This window comes from Vidua macroura, chromosome 3 (genome assembly GCF_024509145.1).
Source record: "Vidua macroura isolate BioBank_ID:100142 chromosome 3, ASM2450914v1, whole genome shotgun sequence".
Taxonomy (NCBI): domain Eukaryota; kingdom Metazoa; phylum Chordata; class Aves; order Passeriformes; family Viduidae; genus Vidua; species Vidua macroura.
Window position 1 is genome coordinate 49,444,255 of NC_071573.1, and position 18,123 is coordinate 49,462,377.

Consider the following 18,123-nt stretch of genomic DNA (forward strand, 5'->3'; position numbering starts at 1 on the left):
GGAGGAAACTACTCACCATCCAATAAAGTTTCAATACATATTTTCCAAATTTATTGTACTGTGGTATGTGTTCCTTTGTAGCTTTACATAAGGCATAAATGTGTTCCCAAGGTTTCCAAACAAGTGTGGGTGTTTCACTATTTAAGGAATTTTCATTATATATCCTCCAGAGAGCATAGATTTCACTTACAATCCATCTCATCAGCTAAAACAAGAGAAAAATATAAAAAAATTCTTTTCAAGTAACACATTTTGAAAAAAAAGTCAAGTTATAATGATCAAAGAATAAAACAGATCCTGTTGTAAATAAAAAAGTGACATAAAAATATAGCTATGGTTTAATGGAAAAATTAATTTCACTGTCACAACTTATCTTAAAATCATTACAATACCTATCTACAATAACACAAGACTTTGTGAAACTAAGTAAAGGCACAGTATAAATAAAGGTATTCATCATTTAACAAACTAAGAAATACGACCTTAAAATAAATTATGTCACAGGACTTGTGAGTTGTCACTTGCTTAATTGCTTTTAAAAAGCCAGCTGCTAAAAGTCAATATTCCCTTGAATAGTCATTATTTGTACTCAGTAAAGGAAATCCTAAATTATTAAATTTACTTAGAAGTTTTTAATTCTTAAAATAAGAGCTATAAGAGCTTTAATTAATCATGTTTTATGCATGTGTTTTTATAATATGCAGATTTATGATGTATGCCATACTTTCAGAAGTATTACCAACCTGTTACAAGGATTTATGTATACTGGAATGAAAGAAAGCTTTTACTACAAGAAACTTGCCCTAAATTTAATTAGTGGTTCTATGGACATTCTAAGAAACTTGTTCTAAAATAAATTAGTGATTTTTCAGACTTAAAAATTTATAAGATTGGTCTTCTGGTGTTTCCTCCCTTATATCTCTGGTGCTGAATTTTGAATTTGCATTGACATATTGAATGAAATAGAAATTATTAAGTAATATTACATTCAGTGAGGCACTCAGATGCCTGGTTTATATTTTCCCATGACCTGCAGAAATTCAGTAGACCTTTATTCAACTCTGGAGATACGGAAAAGACTGTCTGGATCACAGACATTTGCACACACATGCAGACCCACTAGGACTTCCAGAAAGTTTGAATAAAATATATAAATCCTTTCTAATACAGCCTTTATTTACTCTATACAATATTATCCAGGAGTAATTACCTTAGTTCATAGACTGCATATATATATTTTTTTTAAAGTTTGGAAAACCTCTCACTATCACTGATTTTTTAAATTCCAAAAAAGGTAAACATAAATTACAATAATCTAGATAATTTCTTGCCACTTTATCCCCTTCATTCATTTTCCGCTTAAAACACTTCTCACAACTTATTTCTTCTTTGTAGGAATTTGGAGTGAAATTCAAAAAGTTAAAGAAAGATAAAAATTAAATCATTTTTTTAAAGGGACATTAATGTATTTCCACTTACCTCACAGCAAAATATGTGCTCATTTGCTGAAACAAGATCAAATGAGGTTTCATTTTGTACTACCACAGGAACCTAGTAGAGAATAAATTAGTTAAGTCCATAACTAAATTATCTGGAAAAAACTAAATTAACATTAGCATTTAACTGCAGTGACCATGCAAATGTTGGACATCTGGCAAACATTTGAAAACTAGAAGTAATCATCTTGTAGATGGCTTGGTATTTCTTAATAAAACTTCCTTAAAATGTAGGTTCAGAATTCTTAAACAATGATTATTATTTTTATTAGGATACTTAAAGAGCATCAAATTGAATAATCATATAAGTAAATTGAGATGCCCTCAATTTCTTAAGATACTTGCAGTTCTGCATTTAAATCATGATCATAACACTGTCTTATATTTTGAGATTCCCTTAGCCACCCACCAGGGTTCACAGTGATTTATTTGCTCTCGGTCAGTTAGATAGCAGTATTGTCTGAACAGCAACTTTATCAAACCTTTGGCTGCATTACATTGTGTTCATGACTATTTTCTTCTTTTACAGCCCATTTCCTTTTTGTAAGCAGTTTAGTAATAACAGACTGGGATTGCAGTTTATTGAACTAAATGTATCTGTGCCTCTCATCACATATTGGTGTTCATTGCTTGATTCTTTGCTTACCACACTATTGGCTTGTTTATGCTTTCTTTTATAGTTAAAATATATCAGGTAACAAATAATTCTTAATAGCCTTTCATTGCTTGACATTTACATTAATTTTTAGATAAAATCTCTGGTAATCATTGCTTGTTGATTCAAAATGTATTGGACCAAAAGAAACATCAAAGATTTAATCAGTTTCTAAAGAAAACAAATGCTTTCTTCATAGTACTCCAGAGATAGATTTTAAAAGCTACTTTTAATACAGATATATGTTTCCATGACTTTCTGGGCCACCAGCTCTCTTGCCCTCATCTTTCAGATACCTCCACTCAGTTTATGCATTTTGGCAGTGTTTCCTATCCAACCTTTTGGTCTTGTCAATTACTCCTCTGACCTCTCCCTTTCCCTCCATTAAAAATAAAACTTAGATCTGTTTAGGGTCTATTTAATAAAAAATGTAACTAACAAGCTGACAAAAGGAAAACTGACGAGCCTGAAAAAGTTGGAATGGTGGTCCAAGTTCTTTAAAACTTCAATATTTCATCTGAAGTAAATCATGTAAGCCCTTAGATTAGAAACAATATTGGAGAACACTAATCTTTGAAATGGGAGGATGTTTGTTGTCTCTGCAATTAATTTTAAAGTTAAACTGATTAACAGTTGTGCACAATTTTAAAATGTTATGGTTACCTTGCAGACAAGTACTGTCCAAGACATGTACTCTGTGTAGCCCAGAAAAAAAATATTATAGTTGAAGTGGAAAAAAGCAATGTAGTTCTGGTACAGTTAGTTCATGGTTTAATGACAAATATGAATACTTCAGACACCTACTCAGGTGGAACATGCAGAAATTTTTCTGCCATGACAGTAATTTTAAAATAAGAATAGAGAAATAGAAGACATCTATAAAAATAGAAAGGCATCTCTCTGTCCAGTTGTCTTCCAAATGAACATGGGAGTCAAAAAGTGAAGCAGATGTGGGAGGATACACGACCATGATGTTTTGCACCAGGAAATGCTGGTCCATGGTGGTCTTATCCCATTAATAAATTTAATTAATAATTAAATCTCAGATTCTGTATAGTATCATTGAGAATGCTATTATTACAGGTAACTGTAAAGAATGGGATTAGTATAGGTAATCTTATGTCCTTTTAGACACTGAGAAACCCATATTGTGTGGCATCTAGCAGGCCTCTGATTCATCTATGCAGCATTCTGTGCAGATCCCATCCATTTTAGTTTTGCTGACCTATGATACTATTTGAGCTATGGAAGGATATTCTTACAAGAAAATAACTCCGCTGACAATTTCTGCTGTAAAATGAAAGGAAGTTGAAGAACTTGCTGCTGTGGTTACATAAAGTCAAGGAGATGCAGGTGATACAATTGCCAGTAAGGAGCAGGAGCTGCCTGCAGGTTCCTCCACCACCAGCAGCTGGGTGAGCTCACCCTGGGCCCAGGGTTTCCAGCACCAGGGCCCAGCCGTGTGTGCAGCACAGGTGAGCTGTCACATCTGTCACTGAGCCCTCATGTACACTGGTCTCCAGGACAGGACTGACTGAGTGGTCAAGTGGCTTTTACCTGTTGAACTAACTTCCTCTGCTAATTTCACGCTACTTTTCACAAGTTAGGCAATTAGCATTTTTTCATCATGACCTTGCTTGTTTCTTACCTCTTTTCTTAAGAACTCTTGTGGACGTTTCCATGAATGCACTTTTAAGGATGCTGGCAACCTTATTTTCCCTTCAGGATCATCAAATACAGGCTACACAAAATATGCATGAACAAAAATTGACCACTTTTAATATACAGTAGATACAGAAGACATACAGTATTGTATCTTTTAATATACAGAAGATACAGTATTGTATTGTCCATTCGATTTAAAATAATATATTGTTCACAGGATAATCACTTAAGGAGCAAAACAGCATAAAAAAGAACTAATAGTATATACAACTAAACAAAAAGAGTCCAAAGCCCAAGGTGAAGATGCAGCACAAAAGCCACCTCCAGTATCCAGAGAAGTTTATACAATCTGCATTTTTTCTAAGAGGTCTATATGAAATGATTCTTTTTCTTTTCCCCTTTCAGAAAGATCTCCAAAAAAAGGTTAAATTTTTAAGTCACTTACTCTTCTACCAAGTTATTCCTATGTACTTTTTCTAACTCACTTATTTCTACAGCTTTTTAAGGTGAAGACTGAAAGTAAATATCTAAAGCAATTATTAAGACACAAAAAAATCATATTCCATGCATTTAGCACTGCTATAGAATCCAAAGAGAGCTATAATTATACAGCTTGCATTAGCCCATTAAAGAGAGGCTCATACAGTTTTCAAACTTGCATTTTTGAAGTTATGCTTATCCTCCGTGTGCACAGAAGGCGTCAGGAAATGTGGTATCTGTTTACTTACTGGCAAAATGTGGGATGAGGACATGCCTCTGATACAGGCTGTGCTGACTGAGAAGCTAATCAATTACAGGGTTAATGCCTTTTATTTGTGCCTAGATTTTCAACAGCTTCTAGGCATATTATAAATTTGTGAGTGTTTCACAGTCTACAATGCACCCTGTCTTCCACAGACCAGAGAAAGAGTTGCCAGGAACAAAAATCTATGCTACTCTGAGTTCTTAATGATTAAAGGAAGGCAAAACAAAGTACATCACAAAAGCATAAAAAACGAACACAAATCAAAGACTCTCAAATAACCTTCTCCCCACATTTTTTTTTTTATTATGTAAGTTCCTTCAACATAATAATCTGCAACAAGCTATTTCAGTACCTGAAGGAAAAAAGATAAGCTAGGAGGGAGGATAGGGAAGGAATGCTTTAGGAATACTTTTTTTTTTTTTCTGAAAGCCTAAAGAATTCCTTGAAGCCTGGACCACATAAAACTGTATTAACAGAGTTTATATTCTGCTTTCAGAGACATCCAACTCTGACTTCACAGCATAACAGGAAAGTTTAGCTTTCAGACACTAGATAAACCAGAGAAAGGAGGTAGATGGGAATGACATGACACCATGCAAAGTAAAAAAAAAAAAAAAACCAAAAAAAAAAAAACCCACAAAAAACATCTGGAAAGATAAAAGATAAAACCTTTCTTCAGCTTACTAGTGCAAAAAATGATTTGAAGAAGAATATTATAGGTCTAGCTAAACCTGGCTGAAAAAAATCAAGTTTTAACTTATTTTTTATTTAAGGTGGCTATAAGAGATGAGAGCCAAGTCTTATCTTAGCCAAGTTCATGCTCAACCATAAGTTTATGCTCAACCATAAGTTAGAACTATAAGTTCTACAGGAAGGACATGGAAGAAATGAGCACAAGACACAAAGAAAGGTCAAATGCATAATCTCAGCAACACAGTGCACAGCTCTAAGAGTGGGCATTGTGTATGGGTGGTTGGTAAAAGACTTTCAGTGTGACAAGGAAAGAGATCAGCTTGATTTCTTTGCTTTTTTCTAAGAAAATAGGACTGTTTATATTTGTGTTCCAAGTGTACTTCAAGGTTGTGGATGACATTGCTAATTTTGTTTCCCACTGAAATAACCTATACAAATGTTGAATTCTGGCTACCTGCTTGGATCAAAAGAGGTCACGTTGCAAAATACTTTAGATCTGTAAATTCATCTGCTGTGACTGGCATAAGATGTGACTTTAAAGATGCAAAAGGAGCAATGTTTCATACAGCTTGTAGCTGAAGAACTGAAGAGTCCAGTAAACAACTCAGAACACCTCTTGTGCTAAAATAGAACATTTTCATATATAGTTAATTTGCAGTTTATATATGATAATAATAATGTCTGGTAGACCTGACAAATTAGTGTTAGATAAATGCTGAGTACAGCCCAAAGACACCAAAAGCGGTAAAGGAACAGGACTCGACAAGTTAATGACAGTCTTCAGTACAGAATGTACACCTTCTCTCAAAACGATACTTTGGCCCCGCAGGAGTATAATAATAGTCAACCTTAGGATAAGAAAAAAATAATCTAGAAATATGTATGGAAACATAAACATAATACACAAGGACACATTCAGAAGAAATATATTAACAATGCAGAATTTGCATATAAAATAGGTGATAAATCATGGTATTTAACGCATTTGAAATTTCATTTTAAGATGCTGAGGTTAAGAAAGTTTTTAAGAAATAAGTTTACTACTATTCTATATGGAAGACCCATACATTCTGCAGTGATAACCAGTGTGAAGGAGTAAAAATCCATGAAACGTTTAATTCATTTCAAAGTTGGAAAACAGGAATTTTTCAACATCTGGCAGGTGCTTACTTTCTGCAAAATGACAATATGTTCCCTCAAATCATTCCCTACATCTAGAACTGCAGACAGTGATTCACATGTCCAGAAACTGCAGTGTACAAGAGAAAGTACTTCAACATCCATTTTTGCCATAAAAAAGTCAGATGCACCAAACCTTTTGAGTCCACAGAAACTGCAGTGCCCTGAGGAATGTGTCAGTGCCCTGACATACTACAACAGTTCAGCTGTTCCCACATCCCCATTTTTAGTTATACTATGAAATAGATTTAAGGGTTGTATTTTTTTTAAACCATTAATGTACACACATTAATGCACACAGATATGTTAACAGTTCATTTTAAAGGCAGCAAATAAACAATACACAATACTTCTAGTTTATTACTGTAGTTTAGTAGGGAACTATTTAAACATATTGAAAATATATGATTGAAAATAAATATATTTATCAGTAATACATTATTTTGAAGTTGTGACAAATACTCTATTAAATACAAGTACAAAAAATGAAGTGGAAATAATATGTGTCACACAACTTACTGAAATTTGACCTTTTCCAGGTTTTTCTTTTCCAGCTTTTCCAGCATCCCATTTTTCTCCATTGATATCTGCATCATTCCATTCTGGCCAAATAGGAAATCTCCACTTCTCATCGGAAGCAGCTACCCTGGAAAGCATAGAAAACACACAACAGCATAAATAAAAATGAACAGCATTATTAGACAAGGGTAGTAGAAAGTATTTTATCTTATAAAATATTCTTTCTTTAAGGTAATAGGAATTTTAGTGGTTTTAACTATGTTAACTTTTTGTCACTAAGATAAGCAAACTTATCTTAGAAAGTGCTTGTTGTTATTAGGTATAAACCAACAAAGTATTTAATGCATTTATACTTCTGCTGAAGTAAATTGGGTAGCTGAAGCACAAAAACAGATTTTGAAGACAGTTTTTCCCCTCTTCTTTTCCCCTGCTTCAAGCCACATGGTTCTCCTTTCTCTCCTGTGCCAGTCCTAGCATTCATCACTCAGTTCTTCTGAAGGCGTTCTTTCTTTTTTTCTGACTTATTCTCTTTTGATAACCAGAAGGAGCTTGCCATGGATAAAAGATGCCCTGGGGAGAAGGACTCCTACTTCTAGGCATCTGGAAGCTGCTAAACCAGCCAGTGCTCTCTCCAGGCAGTTTCATTCTCAGGGCTCTTGTGCTACCAGCACTCTCACTACTTTCTCTTGGGTTTCACAATCCTGGCAATAATTTTGCTGAGGGTGAAAGGATTTCCACAAGACTAATACACAATGTGTTCATAGCCACAAAGCAGCACTAGTGCACCTTCATCTTTCCAGTGCATACAAAGGGCTGAAAAACTGAATTAGCTAGAATATTCATTCAATGTTCCTATATATAAATGCAACAAAATGTGTAACTACATTCCAAAGTCAAACACAGACTACTTAAATGATTAGTCTGACTAAGGCAAATGTTGTCTAGCAAATGACACCTGAAAATCCTATTAAGCTCCATCACCCAGAAGGTGGAAGCAGGGACAAGTCACTTGGGGAAACAGAGGCATTGCTCAAGTGTACAGCAGTGAAACTACAAAAGCAAAAGCTCAGCTGGAGTAGAAATAATCAAAGGACGTTAAGGACAAGGAAATAAAGCTCCCATAAGTACATTGGCAGCAAAGGACAAATAAGGAAGTGCATGTCTGCTGCTCAGTGGGGTGGGGAACAGCTTAGTGACAAACATGGGAAAGGCCAAGATACTCAATGTCTTTTTGTGTTTCGGGTTTTGTTGGCAAATTTGGCTCTCCCCAGTCCAAGAGTCTATTTACAGAGTCTGTGGGAGTCAAGCATTACCCACAGTAGAGGAAGGAACTGGGCAGCACTTAAGCCAACTAGACACACACAGCTCCATGGAACTAGCTGCAATGTGAGCAAAGGTACTGAGGGAGTTGACTGATTTGGATTTTGGTAATTGCAGTACTTGGCGACACTTTAAACTCAAATAGACATGGATCTAAGAAACCTGATGTAAACTGCTCCTGCTTGAGTAGGAGTTTAACTAAATGGCTCCCAAACACACCCTTCAATCAATGTTTTTCTATAATTCCATAATACTTTAGCAATAGTAAGGACAAAGACATGGGTAAAAATAAACGTTTCTCACTGTCTAGACATTAACTACATTCATCCACACTACCAGTAGCTTTTAATGGAAGACAGCTGTTAAAATTCAATACCATCTGTGCCTTCTGCTGTGCAAAAACCACCCAAATCTCTCTAACTGGAAGGAAGATGTATTCTGTAGAGTGATACTTAGATTTATATTTTCATCTTTGTCACCTCAGTCATCTGTAAATTGACTCTATTATGTTTGATCTTACATTAATGGCATAATATTTTCTCTAGTTTTTCTTGAAGACTCAAATGATGCTTCATTCTGTATTCAATAATATTTAACAAGCAGTTGAAAACTCTGAGGTGTTTATCAGTTTCTCTGTACCATTTCCAGTTGTTTCAAAGAATCTGCTGCATCTGTGCTAACTGCATGCATGAAGAACAATGAAAAACTAAGCACTGGCTGTATCAACAGATTCAACATTTGTGATATTTTGAAACCTGAACACTTCAAACACTGATTTAAGTATGACTCCTGGCAGTTTCTAACACATAGTAAAAAAATTATAAGTTAAAATTCTCATTTTTTGTACTTCTTTCTTACTTCAGATGAAATACGAATGGCATACTTATCAATTTTAAATACTTAAGGACTAGTCTTTTTTTTTTTTTGTATCTTTTTTCTACTTTTAAATCTGCATTTGCTCTTCTACATATTTGTAGAGAAGCATGGAAATTTCACTTACTGGTAACAATAATAAAGATATTCTGACACCATTCACAAATAAAATTAATTATAATTGCAATAATTTGTAGAACCATAGAATGGTTTGGGTTGGAAGGGACCTTAGAGCTCATCTAGTTCCACCCCTCCTGCCATGAGTAGGGGACACCTTCCACTAGACCACGTTACTCAGAGCCTTTCCTCATTTCTTGCTATAAGATTTCTAAGTGCTTTGGGACCATAATAGAAATAAAAAAGCATAATTTCAAAATGCAGCAGTGAGATATGGAAGACTTACTTAGCTTACTATCACACTAAGACAGAAAATAACTTTCCACCACACTTTGACACAACAGAATACCCTCAGCATTAACAATGGGGAAGACATGGAAACAATGCTACCTATGATTGAGATACCTAAACTAAGTTGTGGAAGTCTAATGCTACTGCTTCTCAAAAAGGATAATTCAATAAGACCTGGAAAATTAAAAAATAACTGCAATTTAATTGGTCTCCAAATATAAGTAATAAATAGTAATAAATGAAAAAAAAAGACAGATGAATTAATTAAAATACTTCATTTGAGTAATGTCATTAAGAAGTTCCTCTATTACAAGAATTGAATAATATAATTGAGAATTCTTTGAAATGAACTGTAAGATACAAGGACAATGCAAATGACTGCTATTTTATGCTCAGGCTGGATAGGTTCATTGTGCAACAGTATTTATAAAACCAACTCACTGGCAGACTTCCTTTTAATCCTGTGCTAAACCCTCAAGGAGAAAAAGGAAGAATAAATTGCCAAATGAAATACCATGAAGTTGGCAGTAATTCACCTCTGACCCTTAAAGCAGCTTCTCCAAGAATACTGGTATAATTGATATAGTGCCAACAGAGGAAAGAAGGGACGGCATGATAGACAAGCACAACAGGGAAAAAGCAGACAGATTGCAACCTAAGTTTTTCAGAGACTTCAGATTTAATACAGAGACAGGAAACAAGCCCACTGGAAATGTGCTCTCAAGTAATACAGTCATTTAGTCTGCAGACATATGCACTACCACATTCTGCAAGCAAGATCTTGTCAGCTTGGTTAATGGAGTCTAGGAGGCAAATATTTTCTTCCTGAAACACATAAATCTAACTGTAAATTATCTATGACCATTCCTTAGAGAGGGAACCGAGCAACACTGAAGGGAGTCTTCTCAAGAATTACAGAAGTATTGGTAGGTACTTTCAAACAGCACGGCTACTCCAACATTCCTTTCCCAATACCTATGTCAGTCTGGATCATCAGACAACAATAACTTTGTGATTTTTTTAGAAATCATGAAGACACCAAGAGGCAGGAAAAAAAAAAAAAAGTGTCCCTTTCTGTGGATTGTTTGAACAGTCGTAAAAAAAACCTTCTGTCCTCAGTAAAGCTTTGATATTAGGAAAAAGAGGGCAGAGAACAAACAGATGCTTCAACTTTTTCTCCAAATCTGCACTGCAGGGAAGCTACTTAAGTTTTTCTCTTTTTCCAACCTCAAAGACAAAAGACTCCTTTGAAGACCTTATTTATAGCAGAAAGTTCTTTTAAACTATAATCACTGAAATGATTTTTAAAATGTAGCATCTGAATATCTTAGAAACTCAGAGCAGAAACCATGGTAACGCTCAAGTTCATAAGAATCTCTAAAGGATACAAGAAAGTTTGGCCAAGTATCAGTAACTCTGTGCAAAATTATTTGCTCTTTTTCTTCATATCTAGTGCCATTCTTCAGAAGAGAAACTAACAGAATGAGTCACAATCAGATTATTTAATAAGCAGGTAATAAGGTAATAGTTCCCTCCTTAATATTAGCATAGTCAGTAGCAATTACAAAATATTAATGAGTTGTTTACAATACCTTGCCATTAGTCTTATCTTGGCTACCGGAGCCAAAACTTATAGGATTCTCTGCAGAAGCAAAATAGTCTATGTGTTCAGAGCTCTCATGTTTGGGAAGACCCAAGCCATGGATGCAGTTCAGGTATGATGAGCAGAACAAATAATTGTAAACCATCTATGCTGCAATCACAGATGCTTGCAAAAGCCTATGACAACAGGTTTTATTGTCATTTCATTTTTATGTACTGGGGTAGGAAGAAATCCTAGGAGGACTTTCTTCCTTCTGAGGAAGGAAGAAAAAAGAAAAAAAAAGCACAGAGTACTTTCTGTGTGAAGCAAGTTCAAACTGGAAAAGTAAAGTGACGATAGACAGGAAAGATGAACACCAACTGATTATTCTTTCTAGACATATAATTTTTAAAGGGGTCTGTAATTTAGGTCACTGTTTCCAAGTGTGGTTTTCTCATTTCTAAACATAGCTGATGTCCTTATAGGTGTCAGACAAACTACTAATAGACCTCAGTAACTTGTCAAGAATGAGCCTCTTTTGAAGGCACACACATTTGCTAAGAGAGATGTTTACCTAGCCTCACATTTAGCTTTGCCAGCTAGAAGTCCACGTTTTCTTACCTTTATTTGCCTTCACATTAATGGAAACCAAGTTATTCCTTCTTGGTTTGCTTTCCAGATTCTAGGAGGAGGAAGAAAAACCCTAAATGCCAAATCCCCTGTGCAAATTTTACACAGTAGCATGCCTTGGACATTATTTGAAAGAAAACTTAATAGAAAATAGCAGTTTAAAAGCCCTGTAGGTTTTAAGACTTTAATTTTTTGTTCACTCTCGTTTTCAGCCTGATTCCATTTGTTGCCCTAAAAATATTGTCTGAATTCTTATCCTTGTAGTTTTAGAATTCCAGCTAAAATTGAGTATCACCTGCTGTTTTGATCCATTTATCCCAACTAAACCTTTTTGCTATATAAAAACTCAAAGTCAGAAATTGAATGTAAAACACTGAACCAAGTAATAGACTTTTGCCATGTGTTACAGGAAAAAAAATGAAGATGTATTCAAAAAATTGGTGACAAATAGACAGATAAACAACTGAATACTTAATTTAGATCACAATGGATTTGTTTTATCTTGTGTGACAAAACCTATGTAAAGCAAAAAATAAAATTTGTTCTTTTTTTTTGGAGGAATTCCTGTAAAATTCAACCTTTGTGCTCACAGCAAGCTCATGTACAATGTTAGAATTTTGGACCCTGATCCTTTAATTTTTGCATTCCAGGAAGATTAGTTTCTATTGCACAAACTACCATTTGTAAACTGCTCAAAGACAGAAGTAAAATCAGGTGGCATTATATACTTGAGAAACAATATAATGTATGTGCTGCTTTCAAATGGCAGACCAAGACCCTGTAGCCTGCAAGAGCAATGCCAGAAAACTCAGCTTACCATTTTCTGTGCTGAGAGAGGCAGCTGTAGTGAAAATTCTCTGCTCCTGATTCCATGGAGCCAAAGATCTGCTATAAAAAAAGCTTTGAATACAGAATGGAGAAAAATACCTTTTACTTATTTGAAAAACATTCTTCACAATGGAAAGTATCAGATTGCCTGGAAGTCATTCATTTAACAGCCTTTCATGTTCCACCACACTGGAGGCCACTTAAACCTTTAAAAGACATCCTTCAAACTTATTTTTTTTAATTACATTCCCAAGAGTGGAACATTGAAAATTAATTCCAAGAGACGCCTGCCAAGGCAGAAACACTATATTATCTAGCTCTTAAATGAGCCCTTGTAACATAAAGAAACAAAAACAGCCTACAGAGGTGGGCTTTCTATCCAGTGTTACAGGTGGAAAATATGATATACCAATATCTAGATAATGCCATAGCAAAAGCCTGGAAAGAAGAATGTCTTTTCCAATCATTTTCAGCCAATCTCAGCCAAAAGAAGTTGATCTCTGACAGATTCTTCCAAGATGAGTTATGCTCCAGGTGGGATTGTGAGCTGGTCCAAATCCTTTGAGGTTAACTGTTTTCAAAAGGTGGTGGTGACAGACCAAGTGAACAGACTGCCACAGACAACAAGGGGGTTAAGCCGTATCTTGCAGTTTTCCACCAAGTCACAGATTTGAAAGCAAGTAACATCTATATCCAATTTGCACACCAAATTTCTGTCTGATAAATGTGCTCTTCTTCCAACTAGCAGCAAATGAATAGGCATTATAAGGTTATAAGCTGACCTTTGACTCAGCTGTAAGAATGCTACAAGGACTGCTTTTGACACTAAAGTTTGATACTCAAGTATCAAGTAGAAGAATATGAACTGCACGGCATTGCTTCTTTATTGGCTTCCGTAAAAACCTCTTGTGCCCTCCATATGGAACCAGAACAATTAACCAAGAGCTAGAAGTCTCTGCATGGCAGAGCATGCCAGTACTTCTGAGGATTTAGGCCAACTCATTTAAAAAGCATTTTGCATGCGCTGTTAAGAAAATCAGGAAATCCCATTTCTTCCATGGTGGTTACAGAGAATTCACAGAAGATAAAGACCATTCTGCTTAAATAGATGAATAATCCCTGGCAAACAAAGTCTCTAACATTATACTTTAAGAATGCTTTCTAGTTTCAAAGCACAATTATTAGTATTTTTCTTCTGACAGTACATTTTCTGCTACGCAGTTCTGCTGAAAGCTGCTTTTCTCCATCATACTGTTCCTTATACTGTTCATCATAATAGAAGTCAAAGCTCCTCTTGCACAGCCTGATTGTACAGTCTCCAACCAAGGGCTCATGGAGTGTTTGCCTGTAAGATTCTCTGACAGTGCTTTGAGTTTCATGGAAAGAAAAACCTAAAACTAAAATCAGTAGGGAGTACAGCATTTAGTGTGATATTGCCACTAGAAAATTACTTAACATTTTCATGCCCATGAGTCTATGAAGTTTGAAATCTACAGATCAAATAAGCTGAGCTCTCAGGGATTCTTTGTTTTAATTAGAATTAACTAGGAAAATTAATTTGAATACATAATTTTCTAATTAATATGCAATCTAGTTAAAAAAATTTAACTTATTGATCAGCTTATATGATATTTTAGTATGCTTCTCATATTTACCTGGGGGGAAAAAAATTACCTCACCACAAAGCATGAAACTAAAAAGAAAGTTAAAAGTAGAAAGGAGTAAAAAGTTGTGCAAAGTTGTACTGTGCTTACACACTGAAAAATTTCAATTAATGAAGCACAGGCACTGAAAGCAAGAACTTCATTTTTCTGGTCAGAAATTCTAGGTCTAATTTAGAATTTTTTTGTGATACTAACAAAATTACTGCCCTCAGAAATATGAGTTACTTACAAAACAAATAGACAATAAAAACAATAAATGAAAAGTGGTTCTTTCAAGCTTAAGAAAGATAATCTTCAGGAACATCTCCAGCTTTAGTCAGGATAGATTGATGTATTAACACAATAGTACAGTAGTAGAGCTTGCAGATGGTCAATGATGGAATAAATAACTTCTGAAGAACAATCATGAACCTAAGATCACAACAAATTTATTCACTAACACTTCTATGTCAGGGGAAAGCACTTATGTGCAGGCTGGTATCATTTGCTTGGCATTTCAGATGGTTAAATTTTAAGGTACATAGATACTTCTCCCTTCAGTTATGCAGCTGGATGTCCTGGAATCCTGGGCCACCACTGATTTATGTTGTGCCTAAATTATCTGAGAGACCAGGAAATGCCTTCCAAAAAGCTGCAGACAGACATTCAAACCAAAATTATTGTTTATCTTTGGATTGCAATTAACAGCATGCTGAAGGAGACCAGGATCCCAAAACATCCTCAGTTTTGTCAGGACAGTAGCTGCAACTGGAGATGAACAACTGCTTTAGCTCAAGATACACCACTCACAGAGTGGTGAAGCCTTACCTGGCTTTGGCTAGAAAGGATCTGAACTGAGCTGTTTTGAGACAGAAGAGACCCCTGAGTTATCAAAAATCAGCCTGGTAGTAAGAATATAAAATCTTGTAATATGTTAACAGTTACAATTGTAAAGCAGATTATGAATGCAGTGAAGGTTTAAAATTTTTCATATAATTTTTTTCCTTGAGAAGTCCAGTGAATAGCTATGCTAGGTTTGGCCAGGATTGAAGTAAATTTCTTCAGAGCAGCTTGTAGGGGGGATATGTTTTAGTTTTGTGATGGAAACAGTGTCGATAGTGCAGTAATATTTCAGTTATTGCTGAGCAGTGACTACACAGAGTCAATGCCTTTTGTGCTTCTCACACGGCTCCGCCAGCACGTAGGCTGGAGGTGCACAAGAAGGGACCAGAGGGGATTCAGCCCAGACACCTGACCCCAACCAACCAAAGAGACTTTCCTTACCATATGTTGTCATGCTGAGCAATAAAAGCCGGGGGAAGAAGAAGGAAGTAGAAGACATTCAGAGTGATGACATTTGTCTTCCCAAGTCAGCATTACATGTGATGAAACCCTGCTTTCATGGAGGACGGCTGCACACCTGTCCATCCACAGGATGCAGTGAATGAATTCCTTTTCTTGCTCTGTTGATTACCTATTAAACTGCCTTTATCTCAACCCACAAGTGTTTCCATTTTTACCCAGATTCCTGCCCTCATCCTGCTAGGAATGAGCTAGCAAGCAGTGTGGGTCAGAGCTGCCAGATGGGGTTAAACCATGACATTTGAAACAAATTATATTTTTAAAAACAACTGAGTTTCCAGTAAATTGGGCAGAATTAACCATAAAATGGGTACACCTGATTAAAAAAAAAATGCAAAATCAGGGCTAGTATCCTCAAGGTCTTTTGTCCAAAATATTCACCCTGTTTCAAGTCTCTAGCAGAAGTTGGTTATAACCTCCAAGCCACACTCAACTTTGACTGTAGCTCATGCACAGCCAAAAACAAGCATAAGCACCTCCATAAGAATGTAAGCAGCTTTTACTCTAATACAACAACCCCTTCTCTCAAATAAAACAGGTTATAACATATGTTGCAAGTCAACGATGTACCACTGGGCTACCCCCTTGGACCACAAACAGAATAACCGGAGTACTGAGTGAGAGAATGGGTGACCTTTAGGCCAACACCTTGTCTCAAACAATACTGCAACTGAAAACGTTTATGCAAAGAGCATAAAGGTGTATCTAGTATATTTGTCAAATACTTTCACAGTCCCTAAGTATGTTTAAGAATAGTGCTCGAGCACTTCCCAGGCTTGATGTAGTTGCTATGTATTTATATAATCTTCAATGGGTTTATTTTCTGAAGGCTTGTTCACAGATTCCATGTAAATTTTTAGTGCCCATTAAAACTTACATTAACCAACATGACAGGTCCACTAAAAGCTTCAAGTTCAATTACCATGGTCTTACCCACAAGTCATGAGTTCTTACCACTCTCTATCTTCAGCCTATCTAAAAAACCCAAAGCATCAAAAAATTAAAATGGTCAGTCTATAGTCTCTAAACTACCAAACCTAAAGAACACATGCTAGCAGTGGCTAAAACCTCAATCACAAGCCATGGCTGAAACCTTATTCTAGGCATATGGGAATTGAAAATGAACTAGCAAAGCCACTATTTTTTTCTGCTCTTATTGTCCCATCCGTTAATCTTAATAACAAACATTAGGTAATCCTAGGCATTGGTGCAGCAACCTGCTACTGATTGCAATCAATCAGGCACACAGCTAAAAAAATAATTTTTTCTAGTCAGTGCAGGCTTCAGCCTGTCTCTGCTGGTCCTTAAGGATATATCAGTAGTAAATATTAGTTAGTGACCTCTTTAAAAGAACTCCAGCATTGATCTCTCCTTCCCCTATATACATTGGTGACCTCTGTCTGTGCCACAATTACCTCTAAATAATTTGCCTCTCTTGGCACTGACCATTAACTCCTCACTTTTGTCCCTAAAAGCCCAAACCCTAATTGAGATAGATGCTGATGGCTTAATTCAGAAGATTGGCCTTGATGGCATAGAGCCTCATCAAATTAATTTAAAAGCATTTTAATTCATTATCCATTCTTACTAGCCAGAATCTCGTCCAGTGCCACCAAAGACATCAATTCCTATTCACCGTAGCTGTTGAAACCTGGGAAAGATCAGATTCTCGGTAGCCTCTAATGGTACAAATAAGAAAAGCTGTAAGGGCAGCAGTTCTTTTGAGCTCTTCAGCAGCTGCCCAGCTCCTGAGGGAACTGCTATCTAATTAGAAAGCAATAATGAAGAGAGGCCCAATGGAATATCCTGCAGAGACCCAATGGAAATCTGGCTAGCAAGTCCAGAGGAATTTTCCTGCCTTCTCCGTATGTTTCTGAGGTCCCACTCTAACAATGCAATATATCCACCCATAATCCTGATTGATTTTCCAAAGTGCAGACGTACTGTCCTGGCTGTTCTAAACACTTGTGGGGGAAAAAAAATGAAGCCTGATTTCACTAGAAATCGAGAAAAGTGATTTTAAGGTGATCAAAATACATTGTGCAGATGTTTGTACACATTGCTCTCGGAGGATTTCTGCATTAATTTCATCCACAACAGATGAAATTATAACACTAATTCCTTTTTGGAAAGCACTGACAGATTTCAGGATTTCTTTTACAAATTGATTAAAGAAAAATTAGTCTTTTTCCTTTTTATATTACTTCTATTTAGTATTTTGATCATTAGAGACATATGAAAAACAAGTCACATTTACTATCAGGAGGACAGTATTAGTCAAAAGACAAAGTATTTTTAACATTTTTTATCCTTGCAACTGCAAGCTTTGTTCTAAAATAAAATGGAAAATCTATCTTGCAATTACAACAGAATACTAAACTTACAAGGCAACATTTTCTCAGGCAGGCTGCAAATATCCATTTCTCTTTCAAATACAGGAATAGTTACATTACTTAGGTTCTCATAAATTTACATAAAATTTTTACAATAATTGTCTCTGCCTCATAAACATCCTGAACAGAATG

The 18,123-nt window shown here is 35.7% G+C and overlaps 1 protein-coding gene across 2 annotated transcripts in view; it reads right to left on the reverse strand.

Moving 5' to 3' along the window:
* The window catches only part of ADGB (androglobin), a 98,173-nt gene that overhangs the window by 78,405 nt on the left and 1,645 nt on the right, over positions 1–18,123 (reverse strand). For both annotated transcript variants that reach the window (XM_053973252.1, XM_053973250.1), the window contains exons 2-5: positions 6,953–7,079; positions 3,800–3,892; positions 1,480–1,551; positions 17–205 (exon numbers count right to left, since the gene is read on the reverse strand). In XM_053973252.1, the coding sequence (XP_053829227.1) occupies positions 17–205; positions 1,480–1,551; positions 3,800–3,892; positions 6,953–7,079 (481 nt within the window). The remainder of the gene's footprint in view (positions 1–16; positions 206–1,479; positions 1,552–3,799; positions 3,893–6,952; positions 7,080–18,123) is intronic.